General features: G+C 34.7%; 1 protein-coding gene across 2 annotated transcripts in view; it reads left to right on the plus strand.

Moving 5' to 3' along the window:
• The window catches only part of LOC133338792 (anion exchange protein 2), a 47,890-nt gene extending 37,693 nt beyond the window's left edge, over nt 1-10,197 (plus strand). For both annotated transcript variants that reach the window (XM_061546900.1, XM_061546899.1), the window contains 5 exons: nt 3,807-3,998; nt 4,054-5,759; nt 5,829-6,023; nt 7,443-7,671; nt 10,103-10,197. In XM_061546900.1, the coding sequence (XP_061402884.1) occupies nt 3,807-3,998; nt 4,054-5,759; nt 5,829-6,023; nt 7,443-7,671; nt 10,103-10,174 (2,394 nt within the window). In that variant the 3' untranslated portion in view covers nt 10,175-10,197. The remainder of the gene's footprint in view (nt 1-3,806; nt 3,999-4,053; nt 5,760-5,828; nt 6,024-7,442; nt 7,672-10,102) is intronic.
• Nucleotides 10,198-18,943: the final 8,746 nt, after the last annotated feature.

Below are 18,943 nucleotides of genomic sequence, written 5' to 3' on the forward strand. Positions count from 1 at the left end.
GCCATTGCAAAAAAAAACCCCCAAATTGCAGTATTTTAAAAGTGGAACACACTTATTTCACTCGAAAATTCCCATTGGGGATGAAAGACTTTGGCGAGTATGTGAAAGCCACAGAGGCAAAAATGCACACTAGGTGAATGTTCGGAAATATGATGTGATGATTTTTTGCTCGCGACCCTATTATTCATTCGTGAAATCTTATGAGGACGTTTTTTGTAGAACTCTTTGTCCTTCTAACTCGTTTCCTTGTGTGTCATTTTTATACCCTACACAACTATGTTGTCAGGGTATTATAGCTTTGTGCAGTCCCAAGAGTTTGTAACGCCGCGAAATATTGGTCCTAGACCCACCTTTAAGTATACCGATCGTCATATCTCGACTAGCTGAGTCGATCTAGACATGTGTGTGTGTGTCCGTCCGTCCGTCTGTCCATTATAATTTGTAAACACGATACAGGCCACAGTTATGGACCAATCTATACGAAATTTTGCATGTAGGATGGGTTCTGGCCAATGAAGACCCCTATTGTTTTTGGTAAAGATCGGTTAATATTTAGGGGATGAAATGGACCAAAAACTAAATTTTTGTCTGATATTCTGGACGCTCTAGAGGCCGCAATTATGCCCCAAACATCGCGAATTTCTACATGGGGAAGGGGATGGGGCCAAAGAATCGGTCAATATTTAGCGGGTCAAATGGACCCTTACTTTTGTGTGAAAAATGACAAAATTTGTATTCTATAGCGTACATATTTACTCCTGAATGACATAGAGCCGAAAAGTTCATACCATATCCAAGAGGAGTGGTTGACCTTTAAATTGATACCAATTATATTGTCATATCGACGCCTCCGAACCATAGTATGCTAAGTCTGAAAAGTGAGTTTTTCAGTAGAAGCTTTCAAAGTATGGAAGTTTCTTTAATCGAACGTGCCATGCTAAGTACATTTTTGCTTATAACTTTGGTTTGGATTGGCAGGTGATTAACAAAATTTCAGTGAATTTAAATTAAGGACCGTAGTATCTAAAAACGTGAAGAACTTTAAAACATGCTAAGTCGACTTAGCATACTATGGTTCGGAGGCGTCGATATGTACTCGGATGTGGGAGTTACACTTAAATATTTACAGGTGCTTACGTACTCGGATATTATTTAGTAACACATTACCACACTAGAGGCGGATTTACAGCGCGGATAGCTTTCAAATTTTCGATGAGGATCCAGGTATGGTCAAGGATAACGCCTATAATTTTCGGTGATGATCAGATAATAATATTGGGATGAGGTGGACCGAAAACTTAATTTTTTGAGTTTTTTCGAGTCAATATATAGGTCACAATTGAAAGCCGAACATCATAACACAACCTACGGTGAAGGGAATCTGGACAAGTAATTAGAAGGGATTTACTGAATATTAGCAATATTTGTGACCTATAGTCGGTCATTTTCGATTTTTGCGCTAAAGTTGTTCCGTTTCTATTTGGTAGATGATATTTAAAATTTTAATGGTATATTCTAAATTCCATTATTCGATTTTACTGTCAAAACACAAAAAAATGACATTGAATATTGAACAAACACTTTACTTGTAGAATTTTCAGGCACGTATTTGAAAAAAAAACTAGTTCAAACATGGATTTAAAAAAAAATCAAATTTGGATTTGCTTTGATTTTATTTAAACATTTTTCATGATAAATTTTTAAAACTCAGGTTTAAATAATATTATTTTTCCACTAAGGAATTAAAAAGGGTAGCATTTTTAAAATATATTTCTAATGCATATAAAAAGTTTTTTATCACTTTTTACAAAAAAAAAAAAAAAAAAAAAAAAAAAAAAACAATATTTTTTAATATAAGAAAATTATAAATAAAACATTAACAAGTAATAACTATGTTAAGTTCGACCCGACCGAACTTTTTATATGCTCCACCATGAGGATGAAAATCAAAATATCTAAAATTATTGCGGGCTCCATGTTATGTTAGGACCTCGAACATAGCGAAAAATGCGCAGAACAAAATTATTCAAATTCTCAAATAATATAATAATGGGGGCTACCGTTATATTGGGCTATAATAAAACGGAGATTAATATTGACATTTTTTGTTAGGGATATTTGACAGCCAATAAGAAAACAAGCTACGAAATTACTGTAAATTCATTTGAAAACGTGTCCAAAATTTTCAAAAAGACGACTTGGGTCAATATTAATAATTTTTAGTGTGGAGATGTGATGATACCGTCATGAGAATCAAAAATTCCAGTCAATTTGTTTGAAAAGCATGCCAAAAATTTCTATATTGCGGCTACCGCATTATAGGGGGTTAGCCTTAAACGTGGGTCAAAGTTACAAATTTTGAGTAGGGAAGTGCGTCATACAATGAATACACAATATTACAGCCAAGTTGGTTGGAAAACCTGTCAAAAAACCCCAAAATACCGAATATTGGGGAGTACCGTTATATGAGGGCTACCCTGAAACGTGGATTAATATTAATAATTTTTGGTACGGTACAATGAGAAGCCTAAATACAAAATCACAGTCAACTCGGTTGGAAAACGTGTCCAAAATCCCCAAAATATCGAATATTGGGGAGTACCGTTATATAGGGGCTACCCTGAAACATGGGTTAATATTAATAATTTTTGGTATGGAGATGTGCTATACAATGAGAACCCAAAATACCAAATTACAGCCAATTCGTTTGGAAAACCAGTCTAAAATTCCCAAAATACCGAATACTGGGGGTGGCACTGTTATATGTGGACTACACCAAAATTTGGACCGATATATTCCACTTGCAATACCAGATATCCTAGTAGTATTAGCAATTTCTGTGCAAAATTTCAAGGCTCTATCTTAAATTTTGGGATCTCTATCGTGATTTACACAGATAGATAGACGGACGGACATGAGTAAATCGATATCGACCTAGAATATTATTCTGATAAAGAATTTATATACTTTGTGGAATCTCCGGTGAATATTTCGAGGTATTACTAACGGAACGACAATTTTAATAAACACTTCACTGTATGGTGGAGGTTATAAAATGATGGGGATCTTAATATTGACGTACCGAAAATTATGCGGGACCTTGGTATATTATCGATATAAAAGTCATGAGCCTTTTGAAAACTTCCTGGAAAGATTTTATTTATTCACCAGAAATCCCGATTTCCAAATTATAGTAACCTACAGAGTTCGATCTACATCAAAAATGTTTGTACATTTTTTTAAAAATATTATTTAAAGCGTAGTTTGTTTCAAGGAATATGTTTTATACAATATATATATTTTTTTATTTTAAAACATATTTTTAGTAGAAAATATATTCTAGCGAAGATAAGGAATTTTGTAGGATCGAATTAAGTCAAAATACAAAATTAAATTTTTTGACACCGAGAATTGGGAGGTCCCCTTAAATCGACTATTTCTACATAAGTTAAAAGAAAATGGATTTTTCAAAATCTCGAAATTTATTTTTTGCTACTTGGGCATGGATGGGCACACACATAATATTTTCAAATGATATTTCTTGTGTTATTAACTATTAAATTCGAATTATTTATTTATCTAACACAACTTTTTGTCACAACTTTTTTATTTACTTAATGTTCTGAAACAAAAATAACTATGCTGTAAAATTTTGCTTTTCTGTTGCTTTTCTTGCATGTTTTTCTTCTTTGTTTTTTTTTTCAATTTCAACATCTACTCTTTTTTTCCTTTTAAATAATCAAAACATCCTGAGAACGATTTTCTTAATCTTTGTTTTTTTCACTCCTCTTGTCTTCTCTGTGCAGAATCTTTCGGGTGATGATAAAAAAATTAAAATTATGCCCGCCCTAGAAATTGGAGGCAGTAAGAAAAGCAATGATTTAAAAATTGATATGAAGGACGATATGTATTCGTCATCACAGGAAGACTTAAAGAAACTGCAAAACGATACCATCCTCAAGAGAATTCCTCAGGGAGCAGAAGCCACAACTGTATTGGTATGTATTACGAAGCAGATTCCTAGAGTTTCTTTTAATGGATGTGCATTTATAGGTAGGTGCTGTCGATTTCTTGGAACAACCAACCATTGCCTTTGTGCGCTTAGCAGAAGGTGTACCGATGCCAAGTCTGACCGAAGTTCCCATACCCGTTCGCTTTATGTTCATTCTGTTGGGTCCACCCAATTATGATTTGGATTACCATGAAGTGGGTCGTGCCATTGCCACTCTCATGGCTAACGAATCATTCCACGGCATTGCCTATACAGCTGATGATAGAAAAGATTTACTCTCGGCCATAAATGAATTCTTGGACGATTCCATTGTTTTGCCACCTGGCAATTGGGACCGCCATGATCTGTTGCCGTTCGAAGAGTTGAAAGCCAAAAAGGACTGGATTCGTTCGCGTAAGGCCCAGGCTCTCCAGAGCAAGAAGGAACTCAAAGAGAAGCAGATCAATAACGTCGGCACCGATCTGATAAGTTCTCTGGTAGATAAAAAGCCGGATGACGACGATGATGATGGAAAGAAAAAACCAAGCCCCTTGGAGAAAACACACCGCCTGTGGGGTGGTCTACGCAACGATCTTAAGCGACGCTTGCCCATGTATCGCAGTGATATTTTGGATGGCCTGAACACCGAAACGTTGGCCGCCACCATTTTTATGTATTTTGCTTGCCTTTCGACAGCCATCACCTTTGGTGGTTTGGCTTCGGATAAAACCCACAATTTAATTGGTATTTCGGAAACCCTGTTGAGTGCCTCTGTGGTGGGTGTCATATTCCACTCGTTGGCTGGTCAACCGTTGGTAATTATTGGAACAACTGGACCGCTGCTGCTGTTCGACGAGGCCCTGAATAACTTTTGCAAGGAAAATGGAATAAGCTTCCTAACCATACGAGCCTACATCGGTATATGGTTGGCGGTTATTTCAATTTTGGTTTCGGCATTTGAAGGCAGTGTTTATGTTCGTCTCTTGACCCGTTTCACCCAGGAGATATTCTCGGCCTTAATCACCTTGATTTACATCGTGGAGACAATTATGAAACTTGTATCGGTGTATAAGAAACATCCCCTGTTGGCTGATTACAATTTGCCACCACCGACAATGGTTGGTTCATCACCATTGAATGGGGTCAATGAGACCGTATTGGGCCTGGCAGATTCGTCCAGCATAGATGGAGCAAATGTGACAACAAATTCCAGTATGACCATGGATTATGGTAGCCTTTCTCCGTTGAATATGCCCAATACTGCTCTGTTTTGCACCATCCTAACATTGGGCACATTTACTGTGGCCTACTATCTGAAGCTGTTCCGTAACTCACATTTTTTGGGACGTAATGCTCGTCGTGCCCTCGGTGACTTTGGGGTTCCAATTTCCATAACAATATTTGTCATGGTTGATTATTTCATACCGCAAGTGTACACGGAAAAGTTGAGTGTGCCCGAGGGCATTTCACCCAGTGATCCTGTTAATCGCGGTTGGTTAGTCAGTTTGGGGCCTGTTGAGACCTGGTTGCCTTTCATGGCCGGAATTCCTGCCCTCTTAGTTTACATACTGATTTTCATGGAATCACACATATCCGAGCTGATTGTCGACAAGCCCGAAAGAGGATTAAAAAAGGGATCCGGCCTTCATTTTGATATTGTATTGTTATGCTGTTTGAATATGCTATGCGGATTCTTTGGTATGCCATGGCATTGTGCTGCCACTGTACGTTCAGTGGCTCATGTCTCCGCCCTCACCATAATGTCCAGGTACATATAGTTAAAGTATATCCTTTCCATGTCCTTGAGTTAGACAAAATATTTTGTATTCGTTTGCAGAACTCATGCTCCCGGTGAGTCGCCGAGAATTATTGATGTCAAAGAACAACGACTATCTGGCTTTTTTGTATCACTGATGATTGGTCTGTCCGTTACTATGGCACCATTATTACGTCTCATTCCTATGGCTGTGCTGTTCGGTGTGTTCTTGTATATGGGCGTTGCTTCAATGAGTGGTGTCCAGTTCTTTGATAGGTAAGTGCATAGAATGGGTTCCATGAAATTTCTTATTAAATATGGCAATGCATTCAAATTTAATTCTTGGCAAATATTTGTAGCATAGATTAATTTGAGTAAATGTTAAAATTAATTGTCTTAAAGTATGGTGAATGAAGATTTTCGACACGATGCTTTGTATGTGATAGGTATTTATATAACGGAGAAAATAAGTGAGAACTTTCTAAAATCTTCACAATGGAGATAATGGAAGCCTTTCAGAATTCTCAATCTTGCAATGCAATTAGAGAAAATCCTCCATAAAACCTTACAAATGCAAAAAATAATGGGTCTTGATTGCATTTGATAAGATACTTAGAAGAAAGTTTTAAGTCGAATTAAGCACGTCTGTCTGTTAGTTCATATAAACAAAATGAAAATCGTTGTTATTATCCAATTGCGATAAAAATTGGCACAATTCATTCTAATGGACCAAATACAAAAATTATGGAATTGGTGAAAATCAATTCAATTTTACATATACAGTGAGTCACAGTCACAAAAGCATGCACTCGGTTATTTTTCATTATTACATTGGCACAAGTGTGTATTATATAATGAATAAAATTTTATTCTTTTTTATATGTGTACATAAATTAATGTAATAAATAAGCCAATATTTATATAAATTAAATATGAAACCAGTGAGCGGAGCAATAAAGTCGGACGGGACCGACCGACTACCACAAAGCTCTAAAAACTCCCACTATACCGATAATTGACCATTAAATAAAATTTGCTCATATTAGGTTTTGCTTGATTTGACCCTTGGAATATTGACCTATCATCGCCTAAACAGCCATTCTAAATATTTGGTCAGATCCCCTTCACCGTGTGCACTGTGTGATATTCTGTATGTAATTATGACCTCTAGACCGACTAGAAAATCTTACAAAAATTCAAAGGTCAACCACTCTTCTTGGTTATACTATCAACTTATTGGGCTAAAAAGTCCAGTTGACACGCTAAATATTGGCCGAAATTCATCAAAACAGTCATACTTATTATTTGGCCAGATTTCCTTCCTGGTGTAAACATTCGTGGTGTTGTGGCCTCTAGAGCGACCAGAAAAAATGTTTTTGGTCCATTTCATCAACTAAATATTAACCGATCTTTACCAAAAACAATAGGGGCTACATTGCCCAAGACCTCGTTCTAGGCATTTTTAAGGAGCTCTTCTTATTTTTCAATCTAAAGACCTCTTCTAAAGATTTCTTAGCCCTTAGAAGTACAGACTCGGGATTTCATATTATTTGCTTTAGAAATTTCAGAAATTCTAGCCGCATTTTACAATCTATGTGACCCGAATAAATTGTGTGTGTGTGTTTTTTTTTTAATGCTCGCTTATCCACATTTTTTAAGTACGAACTAACGTTTGTTTCTTTTTTTCTTTTCCAGAGTGAGATTATTCTTTATGCCTGTAAAACATTATCCACCAACACCCTATGTTAAGAAAGTTCCTACCTGGAAAATGCACATGTTTACGGTTATTCAAGTTCTATGTCTAGCCGTACTGTGGGCTGTGAAATCGTCAAAGATATCGTTGGCATTCCCCTTCTTTTTGGTGATGATGGTACCAATTCGTATGAAATTAGCAGCAATGTATAAGCCTCAGGAAATTGCAGCGGTAAGTTTTTGTATTAATGTTCATGAAAATTGATCGAGCGGGACAGACATTATTATAATCTACACCACTTTGAGCAAATGATGGGGCTATAAAAAAACGGATATCAATATTGATATTTTTGTTAGTGCGATTTGATAGCCAATGAGAATACTGAATATCAAATTACAGGGAATTCGATTGAAAAAATGTGTCGAAAAGTTTCAAAATACCGACTTGGGTCTATATTAATAATTTTTGGTATGGAGATGTGCTGTACAATGAAAATCCCAAAGTACTAAATTACTGCCAATTCGGCTGGAAAACGTGTTCAAAATCCGCAAAATGCCGAATATTATGGAGTAGTAACTTGGGTCAGTAAGAATAGTTTTTGATACGGAGATGTGCTGTACAATGAGAACCCAAAATACTAAATTAAAGCCAAATCGGTTGGAAAACCTGTCCAAAATCCGCAATATATCGAGTATTGGGGGTACCGTTATATGGGGCTACCCGGAAATTTGATAACATATTAATATTTTTAGTACAGAGATTATTTGGTGTACAATTAACAAAAATAATTTTCAGGGACTTTGGTGCAGCATTTACCTAATATCGGACGAACATATATATGGGAGCTATATGTAAATCTGAACCGTTTCACAAAACTTAACAAACATCGTTCTAGACCTTATTCAGTACGCTGTGCCAAAATTCATGCAATTCAGAAAGCTATGCCAAAATTCGTGTAAATCTAATGATTTTGAGGGACTTTGGTGCACCATTTACCTAAAATCGGGCGAAACTATATATGGGAGCTATATCTAAATCGGAACCGATTTTGAGGAAACTTAACACACGTCATTCTAGACTTAATTCCGTACTCTATGCCAAAATTCGTGCAAATCGAATGATTTTCACAGACTTTAGTGCACAATTTACATAAAATCGGATCAAAATATATATAGGAGCTATATCTTAATCTGAACCGATTTTCAAGAAACTTAACACATGTCATTCTAGACTTAATTCAGTACGCTGTGCCAAATTTCGTGCAAATTGTGAGATATATAGAGACTTTGGTGCACAATTTACATTAAATAGGACGAAAGTATATATAGGAGCTATATCTAAATCTGAACCGATTTTCACGAAACTTAACACACATGATTCTAGACCTAGTTCATTACGTTGTGCCAAATTTCATGTAAATCGAAAGATATATAGGGACTTTGGTGCACAATTTACATTAAATCGGACGAACATATATATGGGAGCTATATCTCAATCTGAACCGATTTTCACGAAACTTAACACACATTATTCCAGACCTAATTCATTACGTTGTGCCAAATGTCATGCAAATCGAAAGTTATATAGGGATTTTGGTGCACAATTTACATTAAATCGGACGAAAATATATATGGGAGCTATATCTAAATCTGAACCGATTTTTCCTTATTTCAGTAGGGTTCGTCCTTGAACCAAATAAGTGACCTATGCCAAATTTCATCCAATTCGAGTCATAAATGCGACCTATGCTTTGTTCACAAAAATACATGGACGGACAGACATACAGACGGACTTGCGTAAATCGACTCAGAAAGTGATTCCATGCAAATTCTCAAAAAGAACCGTGGGTCTATCTCGTTTCCTTTGTCTGTTACAAACATATGCACAATGACATAGTACCCTGTACCACAGTGTGGTGAAGGGTATAAATATATACCGATTTACGGCGATTTTGGTTGGAAAACCTGCCCAAAATCACCAAAATACCGAGTAATGGGGAGTAAATGTGGGCTACCCAGAAACTTGGGTCAATAGCAATAATTTTTGGTAAGGATATGTGCTATACAATGAGAATCCAAAATACCAAATGTGTTAAAAAGGGTGTCTAAAATCCCCAATATGCAATACAATACATTGTAGGAGTACTAGCAATGTCTGTGCAAAATTTCAGAGCTCTATATTTCAGAGCTCTATATATATATATATATTTGGTGGGGTCTCCGGCGAATATTTCACGTTATTGCAAACGAAATAACAAATTTAATATACCCTCTATATTATGGTGGAGGGTATAAAATCGAAAATCGATCATATGTAACTTACAGAATTTGAAAATAGCGTTTATTTTTGATTCGATTCTATATATTATTCATATATACTTCCATCACTGCGGATGTATAAATTTTATAACGATAAAATTTAATACGACACATCAGGGTAGTAGCTGTTACCAAATTCGTTTCTAATAAGATTTTGATTTACCTGCTAAGTACATTTACGATACCTCATTTAAATATTATAGTTTTCATTTATTATTGGATATGAAATTAATAATTAAAGTGGTGTAGTTTATAATATAGTCGACTCGTCCTACTTTGCTCCCTTTCTAGACCATTCTTTATAAATTTCCTCATTATTGATTTTTTTGTAATTTTCATTTTAGTTGGATGGCAGCGAAGCTAAAGCCGATGAAGATGAACCAGATTTCTATGAAGAGGCAACCATACCCGCGTAGATACCTTTCATCGTTAAAAAAATCCTCATACAAAAAAAGTAACCTTTCCTCTAGAACTAGAAAATGCACAAATTTTTTGTTGTTGTTATTGTCAGTAATTACGACAAAAAAACCCCCCTGAGAAAACAAAACAAAGAAAAAACTTAATAAATAGAATATCTAATTTGTTAATAATTTCTTGTGAAAATCAATTAGATTGAAACTCTACGAGTATGTTGAACATTGGTTGCAATTGCAACATGTTGTAGTCTAAATGTAATTAAGTACTTACATCTGTTAGTATATACACAATAAACAAATTTCAATTATTCACACAAATGAAAAACCAACAAACACTCACTCACACACATTTTAAATTAATTGGAATAATTCCAAACAAAACAAAGCAAAAAAAAGAGAGAAAATATTTTAATAAATCTTATTATTACAAGAATAAACATCAAGCGATAATTGAAAGTTTAAACTATAATTCAATAAAATAAAACACCTTTGTGAGCTTTATTACTAAAAGTATTAAATCTATGTATGTAAAACTCTTAGAAATAATAATCTAAAATATCTTTAAAACAAAACAAAATGATGCAACCAATTGTAAATTTACGTACTTAATATATATTTTATGTTGTACTTAGTTTTTGTTTGTTTCCTTTTTATGTTTAAAATCCTATTTATTTGTTATATATGTAAAAAAAAACAAACACAACCAATCTTAAATAAAAATAAAAACAAAGCGAAAAAAGAAGAAAATTAATATATTTATGCTATACATACAAACAAACAAACAAATCTCCGTGCATATTAAATGTTCAAATCAGCTGCTGAAAGGCTTCTATGTGATTGTATACTTGAATATCAGGTTGAAATACAATACAAATAAAATGCAAACCTATTTTAAGAAATAATATACATACATACTTTACATAGAGTACTATATATATACATAGACATTCAGAAATATTTACAAAATATCTACAGATAAAAAAATATTATTAATGAATTATCATGCAATATCAACGAATTTCAAAATGTAAGAAAAAATCTAAAATAATAGGACACACTCACACTCAAAATTTAACAGCAACACAGGAAAAGTATAATTTTTCTTTTTTAACATTATAACACTGTGCAAAACAAAAAATAATTACCGGGAAATTCCAACAGATTATGAAAGAGGGGCTAAAAAAATAAGACAGGTGTATCGGCGTTTTGAACGTTTACGTCGGGAGGTAACCTAAAAGGGGGGGGGGGGGGGGGGGGCAGTATTCCCCCTTTTCAAGATTTTTGATAATTTTCGAATTATGTTTTCTTGAAATCCTTGCATGTTAGGTATATCGTGTCTTCGGCAATATTCCTGATAAAATATCGAGGAATATTTTGGTATGTAACTTTAACCCTCAACCGACTCATTAAAGGGGTATTTTCGGTCCCCTTTTCCAGCTGTGATTGAAAACTCATTCAAAACGGGGTTAAAGCTGCTCAGAATATTCTACAGAAATGTTCGCCATAAAGTTTTACTATAAGTCTCAGAATAGACTAAAACTCAAAAATTAGCCTAAACGTCAAAAATCTTTTAAAAATAAAAAACAAAAACTCATTTTAGGGTTAATATCGTACTTATTAAAAGTTTTTACCCGTTTTTCCCACAAGATGTTTTTAGGTTACCTCCCGACGTAAACTTTCAAAACGCCAATACACGTGTCTTCTTTTTTTGCCCCTTTTTCATAATCTGTTAAAATTTCCCGGTAATTATCAAACAAATTCAAATTTGTTACACAGTGTAATTTGAATTGGAAAAAAATAAAGTTGATTAATATAGCCTAAGGGAGTAATACTATTTTTTTTTTTAATTTTTATTCAATTTCTACCATAAGATGGATTGCCGATTTAATTTGTTATTCCGTTTGTAAATTAATTTGTTATTCCGTTTGTAACATCTCGACATATATAGATGGAAGAGCCCATATATTAGGTTGGTGGGTATGAAATGTAGAATTCTCTTTACATGAGGAGGTTTGTCTCCCTGTTTTCATTATACGTTTATCTTTGGCATAACCTCATTCATAGTCATATTGTCCATTGCCTGAGACTCATTTCAGCAAAATGGGGTTTCTCGAAGGTGCTTCCTTTTGTTATTTATTTTGAGTTTATTGCCGATATGAATTCTGCCAACATTCGCGTCATTTTCTTACATGAGTATAAACTTTGTAATAGTGCTGCAAAAGCTGCGCGCTTGGGGAGGTCAGAAATTGCAGCGTTGGTTCGAAATTTTTCGGACTGGCGATTAATTTCGAACCAATGCCATATTCATCGGATCTCTTGCGACCGATTTTAATTTTTTCAAGCATTTAGAGCTGTTTTTAAGTGGCAAACACTATGAAAATCAAGACAGTCTAAAAAACTCGATATCAGAGTTTATTAATTCTAAAGACCAAATTGTTTTTAAGACAGGCATCTACGCTTTAAAAAAATCGTTAGCAGAAGTGTATCGAAGTGAAATATATGCAGTTTTATACAATCACTTAAGAATCCGACATTTCATTTCATTTTCTCTCAGCAAACGTAGGATGGCGTCCCATGGTCTGAAATAATCACGATGACTATGCAAATAAGCGAACCCACGCGTAAAGTTAAACAAATGTCTGATGCAATATTAAACTCAATATTCCATGAGAAGATTGACTTTTAACCGTTATTAAATTGAAAATTATACCGATGGATACCTTTGGACTTTTTTAATGGTTTATCCGCATTTGTCCACCAAAGTTGCTGTAAATTGCCATCCGGGTTCTTGTAGGATAAAAATGTTTTGTGATGAAGGGCATACACGATGTATCATGATATGACCTGAAATTAACATAGATAAGCATCTAAAATTCCGAGTGGTAGCGGTGTTATAATATCAAATATAACTGTATTTCAGAAATAAAATAACTATAATAAGTTGGAAACATGGTATCAACACTAGAAAAAATGCCCTAACAGTACTGTATCCCCTCATCAGTCAAGATGTTTTTTCTATTACGATCTACACATGTGCGCCTGTCCGCCAGCGCATAAAATTCATTCTATCATATTAACGAATTAAGATAGATCACCAAAATCGTAGAGTTACCAAATAGAGTTATCTTTTGACTGCAGACAGGCCAGTTCGAAAATGGGATCTTTTGGTCCATATTTAAGCTTAGCACCCATATAAGGGAATACTTCAATTGTCGGTACTTTGCGGTTCTTAAGCGCGTTTTACAACCGAATTTACTACCAAATTTCTTCACTGAAAATTAGAAATATAGGCCCACTTTTTCTGGTAACCCCCATATAAACATACCTCCTAATTTTTAGTATTTTGGGATTTTGAGCGCATTTTAATTTAATTTTTTAATTTGAGTTCTTATTGTGTACCAAATTTATACAATAAAATTTATAAATACAGTTTCGTATTTTCGGGTAGACCTCAATATAAAGCTAACCCAAATTTTGAGTATTTTTGGGTAAAAATCTCCACTAAAGTTATGAATATAGGTTCACATTTTCGGGTAGCCGTAGTCGTATATGGTAAAAAATCTCCCTGCCATAAATTATTCATATTCGCCACTTTTTTGGCGGTCGTCCCGATATACCCTACCAAGCGTTATCAATATAGGACCAATATGTAGGGTAGGGAGATTTTAGAAAAATCCCAATTAAAATTGCTGAAATTTATGCTTCATGAGGATTATGCTTTAAAACAATCGCTTGGAAAAATTGTCGCTATAGGACCACTTTTTGGTATGTTCCATATATCCTCATAACATCGGTGTAGCATAGTTCCTCGTGGGGTTAGAAACTTCATTGCTAAGAATGGTGAAAATTAAAGGCACCATTATATATTAAAAACCAGTAAGGAAAGTAGTAAAGTCGGACGGGGCCGACTATATGATACCCTTCACCACTATGGGTATATTAAACAGGACTATTAACATGAAATTGGATGAAATAAAATATGTGATATTTATCTAAATGTGAATCTACCTAGATCTATCCATAAAGTATGTAAATCGACTTCAAACAAATATAAATAGGTCATCCGTTGGGCTATGTCTGTATAGAAAACGCAACTATGTAATTCTATGCTCAATTTTGTAAGTTGTGCAAAATTTGATGTCAATCTGACTACATGAGGAGTTTGATGCCCAATTTACTTGAAATCGGACGAAAATATATATGGATGCTCTATCCAAATATTAAGCGATTTCAAACAAACATGTCACAGGTTAGGTTACAGTAATTTCAGAACGTTTTGTTCCGATCAGCCTATTGGTTCCTTGGTGCGTCAATTACTTAAAATCAATCTATAATAAAAGGGAGCTATATCTAAATCTGGACCGATTTTCACGAAACAAGGCAGACAGACATCACTCTATGCTCAATTCAATACGTTATGCCAAATATCGTGCAAATCGAAAGATATATAGCGACTTTGGTGCACCATTTATATGAAATCGGACGAAACTATATATGGAAGCTATATCTAAATCTGGACCGATTTTCTCGAAACTTGGCAGACATCATTCTAGGCTCAATTCAATACGTTATGCCAAATTTCGTGCAAATCGGAGGATATATAGGGACTTTGGTGCACCATTTATATGAAATCGGACGAAACTATATATGGGAGCTATATCTAAATCTGGACCGATTTTCTCGAAACTTGGCAGACATCACTCTAGTCTTAATTCAATACGTTATGCAAAATTTCGTGCAAATCGAAAGATATATAGGGACTTTGGGGCACCATTTACATGAAATCGGACGAATCTATATATGGGAGCTATATCTAAATCTGAACCGATTTTCATGAAACTCAGCACACATCATTTTAGGCCTAATTCATTACGCTGTGCCAAATTTCGTGCACATCGAAAGATATATAGGGACTTTGGTGCACCATTTACATAAAATCGGACAAAACTATATATGGGAGCTATATCTAAATCTGAACCAATTTTAATGAAACTCAGCACACATCATTCTAGGCCTAATTCATTACGATGTGCCAAATTTCGTGCAATTCGGAAGATATATAGGGACTTTTTACATTAAATCGGACGAATATATATATGGGAGCTATATCTAAATCTGAACCGATTTTTCCCAATTTCAATAGGGTTCGTCCCTGGGCCAAATAAGTGACATATGCCAAATTTCATCCAAATCGGATCATAAATGCGACCTGTACTTTGTTCACAAAAATACATGGACGGACGGACAGACGGACGGACGGACGGACAGACGGACATGCGTAAATCGATTTAGAAAGTGATTCTATGCATATTCTCAAAAGGAACCATGTGTCTATCTCGTTTCCTTTTGCCTGTTACAAACATATGCACAAAGACATAATACCCTGTACCACAGTGTGGTGAAGGGTATAAAAATATTGACAGCATTTTAATATTTCTGGTCAGTAGTTGACAATATATCTTTGAAAATCATTGTTTCTGCAGGTTCAATTTTTTGCAATATGGCCTATATAAATATACCACCAATTTTTGTTTACATCGGTAGTATTAATCACCCTACCCAAGGCCATTCCCTATAGTACAGTTCCACGTGGAGAAGGAAATTTATGTTGTAACTGTCAGTATATTTGTGGTGGATGGTACGCAATGCTCAGCCCGGTCGAACTTAATGCTTTTTCACTTTTGTTTGTCATTTACTAAATCATAGGTGCAAAAATTAGAACATATCTTTAGGCGCTAATGTAAATCAGCATAACTGCTATTTTATAAAGTAAATTATAAACATACTATTTGTAGCATATGTTTAGGCATTTGTGTTACTTTAACGATTTGGATCTAAAACTACCCTGTAGGAATTTGTATATATATTAGGTTGGTGAAAAAGAAATCCATTGCTTTTTTCGTAAGATGGCTGTATTGATAGATTTCTCGTAAAGTTTCGTTTAAACGATTTCAGATTTATGTTCGTTGGAAGGATGACATTTCGCAGTAAAAAATTATTTTGCTCTTTGATGCATTCAGTTGTGAGTTACAGGGTGTTAAAAATGGAAGCGAACAAAGAGAAAATTTGGTACATTTTACAGTTTTTCTTTGACAAAGGCAACAACGCAATCCAAATGGCTAAAATTGTGAACGGTGTTTATGGTTCCCATACTGTAACAGCCAAGTTCTGTGCAATTTTAATTTCGTAGAACCAGTTCAGGAATTTTTGATGTTAAAGATTCACCTCGCACAGGTAGGCCGGCCTTTTATGTCTAAATTCAAACTAATTTGGATTTATATACATACGTCATTCTTGAGTTTTAAGGGAATTTTACATATTTTTAAGGTATTATCCGAATACAAAGATTTTACATAATTTTCCATGTCCTGGCTTCAAAAGTAAATGCCAATACAATTTTTATATCCTACACAACTATGTTGTCAGGGTATTATAGCTTCGTGTAGCCCCAAAAGTTTGTAACGCCGCGAAATATTGATCCTAGACCCACCTTTAAGTATACCGATCGTCATATCTCGACTAGCTGAGTCGATCTAGACATGTGTGTCCGTCCGTCTGTCCATCATAATTTGTAAACACGATACAGGCCACAGTTATGGACCAATCTTCACGAAATTTTGCATGTAGGATATGTTCTGGCCAATGAAGACCCCTACTGTTTTTGGAAAAAATTGGTTAATATTTAGGGGATGAAATGGACAAAAAAACTTTATTTTTGTCGGTTTTTCTGGTCGATCCAGAGGCCGCAATTATGGCACATGGAGAAGGGGATCTGGCCAAAGAATAAGCATGCCTGTTTTGATAAAGATCGGGCAATATTTAGGGGGTCAAATGGACCCTGACTTTAGTGTTAAAAATATCAAAATTTGTATTTGTATATATATTGTATTTGTATATATATATAGCGTATATATTTACCCGTGATATCCAAGAGGAGTGGTTGACCTTTAAATTGGTACCAATTATATGGTCGTATGTTCTCTGATTTGGGAGTTACACTTAAATATTTACAGGTACTTACCTACTGAGATATTATTTAGTAACCCATTACCACACTGGTGGGCGGAAATATAGAGTTGATCGCTTTGAAGTGTTCCATGAGGTTCCATAAGTGGTCAAAGACAACGACTATAATTTTCAGTGATGATCAGATAATAATTTTGGGATGAAGTGGACCGAAAACTTATTTTTTTCGAGTCGATCTATAGGCCACAATTATAAACCGAACATCACAACACAACCCACGGTCAAGAGAATCTGGACAAGTAATTAGAAGGACTGTACTGAATATTAGTAATATTCGGAAAATATGTCAGGGTAAGGAAGAGGTGCTGTTGACATCTATTCGGGCAAGAGGGTGCAACTATAACGAAATATTGCCAGACTCGGAATAATATCCGCAGAAAGTTAGATTTCCGTGATAGTTGTGTAGGGTATCGCATGGTCGGTCCCGTCCGACTTTACTGCTCCGCTCACTGGTTTCTAGATGTAATAATCTATCTTCAAAAAATTGTATACGTTGTGAGATAGTTAAGCGTTCCATTTTCTGGATGTAATGGTCTATCTTCAAAAAATTTTATACGTTGTGAGATAGTTAAGCGATACATTTTCGTCAATGTCAGACTTTCAACTGAAAAGAAAAATAGTTTGGCAGATGTCGAATTCCAGTTCCATACTTTTAAAACTGAAATATGGGTTATATGAAAATCTGACTGCTAAAAAAATATTGGGAAATTCTAACACATGTAAAAGTCGGACTGGTATATATGCTTTTAAATTAAAGTCGGACTGGTATATATGCATTTAAATTTTATATGATTATAATATCCACTTCACCGTAAAGGGTCGCCTATGTTTTGGAAGAACAGGTCATTTAGTCTACAACTATACAGTAATGGATGGCATATTACAAAATATTATAATGATTAATCTCGTCTTCATCAATATTATTATTATTTTTTAAATGTCGGCCTCGAATAATTCAAGTTGTTGCAAACAGAATGACAAATTTAGTGTATACTTCAACAAATACACGAATATATCTAAGTCGACATAGAATTTTATTGGTCGATATATGCGACGGAATTGATGCTATACTTATGCTGGTCATGTTCGATTTAAATATACTAGGCATTTGGTATGAAACCAATAAAAGGTAAGCTACATTCGCATCAGTTTCTGTAGTAAGATATCGAAATTACAAAAGGACATAATCATATATATTAGTCGTTTATTTCAAAAGCGGTTCAAGTTAATTTTTTATATTGAGATATTTATTCGGGTTTGATTTGTTTCAAAAATATTGTGGTATTTATTTTTATACCCTTCACCCCACTGTGGTACAGTGTATTATGTCTTTGTGCATATGTTTGTAACAGGCAAAAGGAAACGAGATAGACACATGGTTCCTTTTGAGAATATGCATAGAATCACTTTTTAAGTCGATTTATGCATGTCCGTCCGTCCGTCTGTCCGTCTGTCTGTCCATGTTAAATTGTAAACAAAGTACAGGTCATCCGAATTGGATGAAATTTGGCACAGGTCACTTATTCGGCCCAAGGACGAACCCTATTGTAATTGTGAAAAATCGGTTCAGATTTAGATATAGCTCCCATATATATATATTTAACCGATATAATGCAAAAGGTCCCTATATATCTTTCGATTTGCACGAAATTTGGTACAGCCTAATCATTTAGGTCTAGAATGATATAGCTCCCATATATAGTTTGGTCCGATTTCATGTAAATGGTGCACTAAAGTCCCTAT

The sequence above is a fragment of the Musca vetustissima genome, unplaced genomic scaffold, assembly GCF_032173495.1.
Source record: "Musca vetustissima isolate MV318-11 ecotype Yass unplaced genomic scaffold, APGP_CSIRO_Mvet_v1 utg19289, whole genome shotgun sequence".
NCBI lineage: Eukaryota > Metazoa > Arthropoda > Insecta > Diptera > Muscidae > Musca > Musca vetustissima.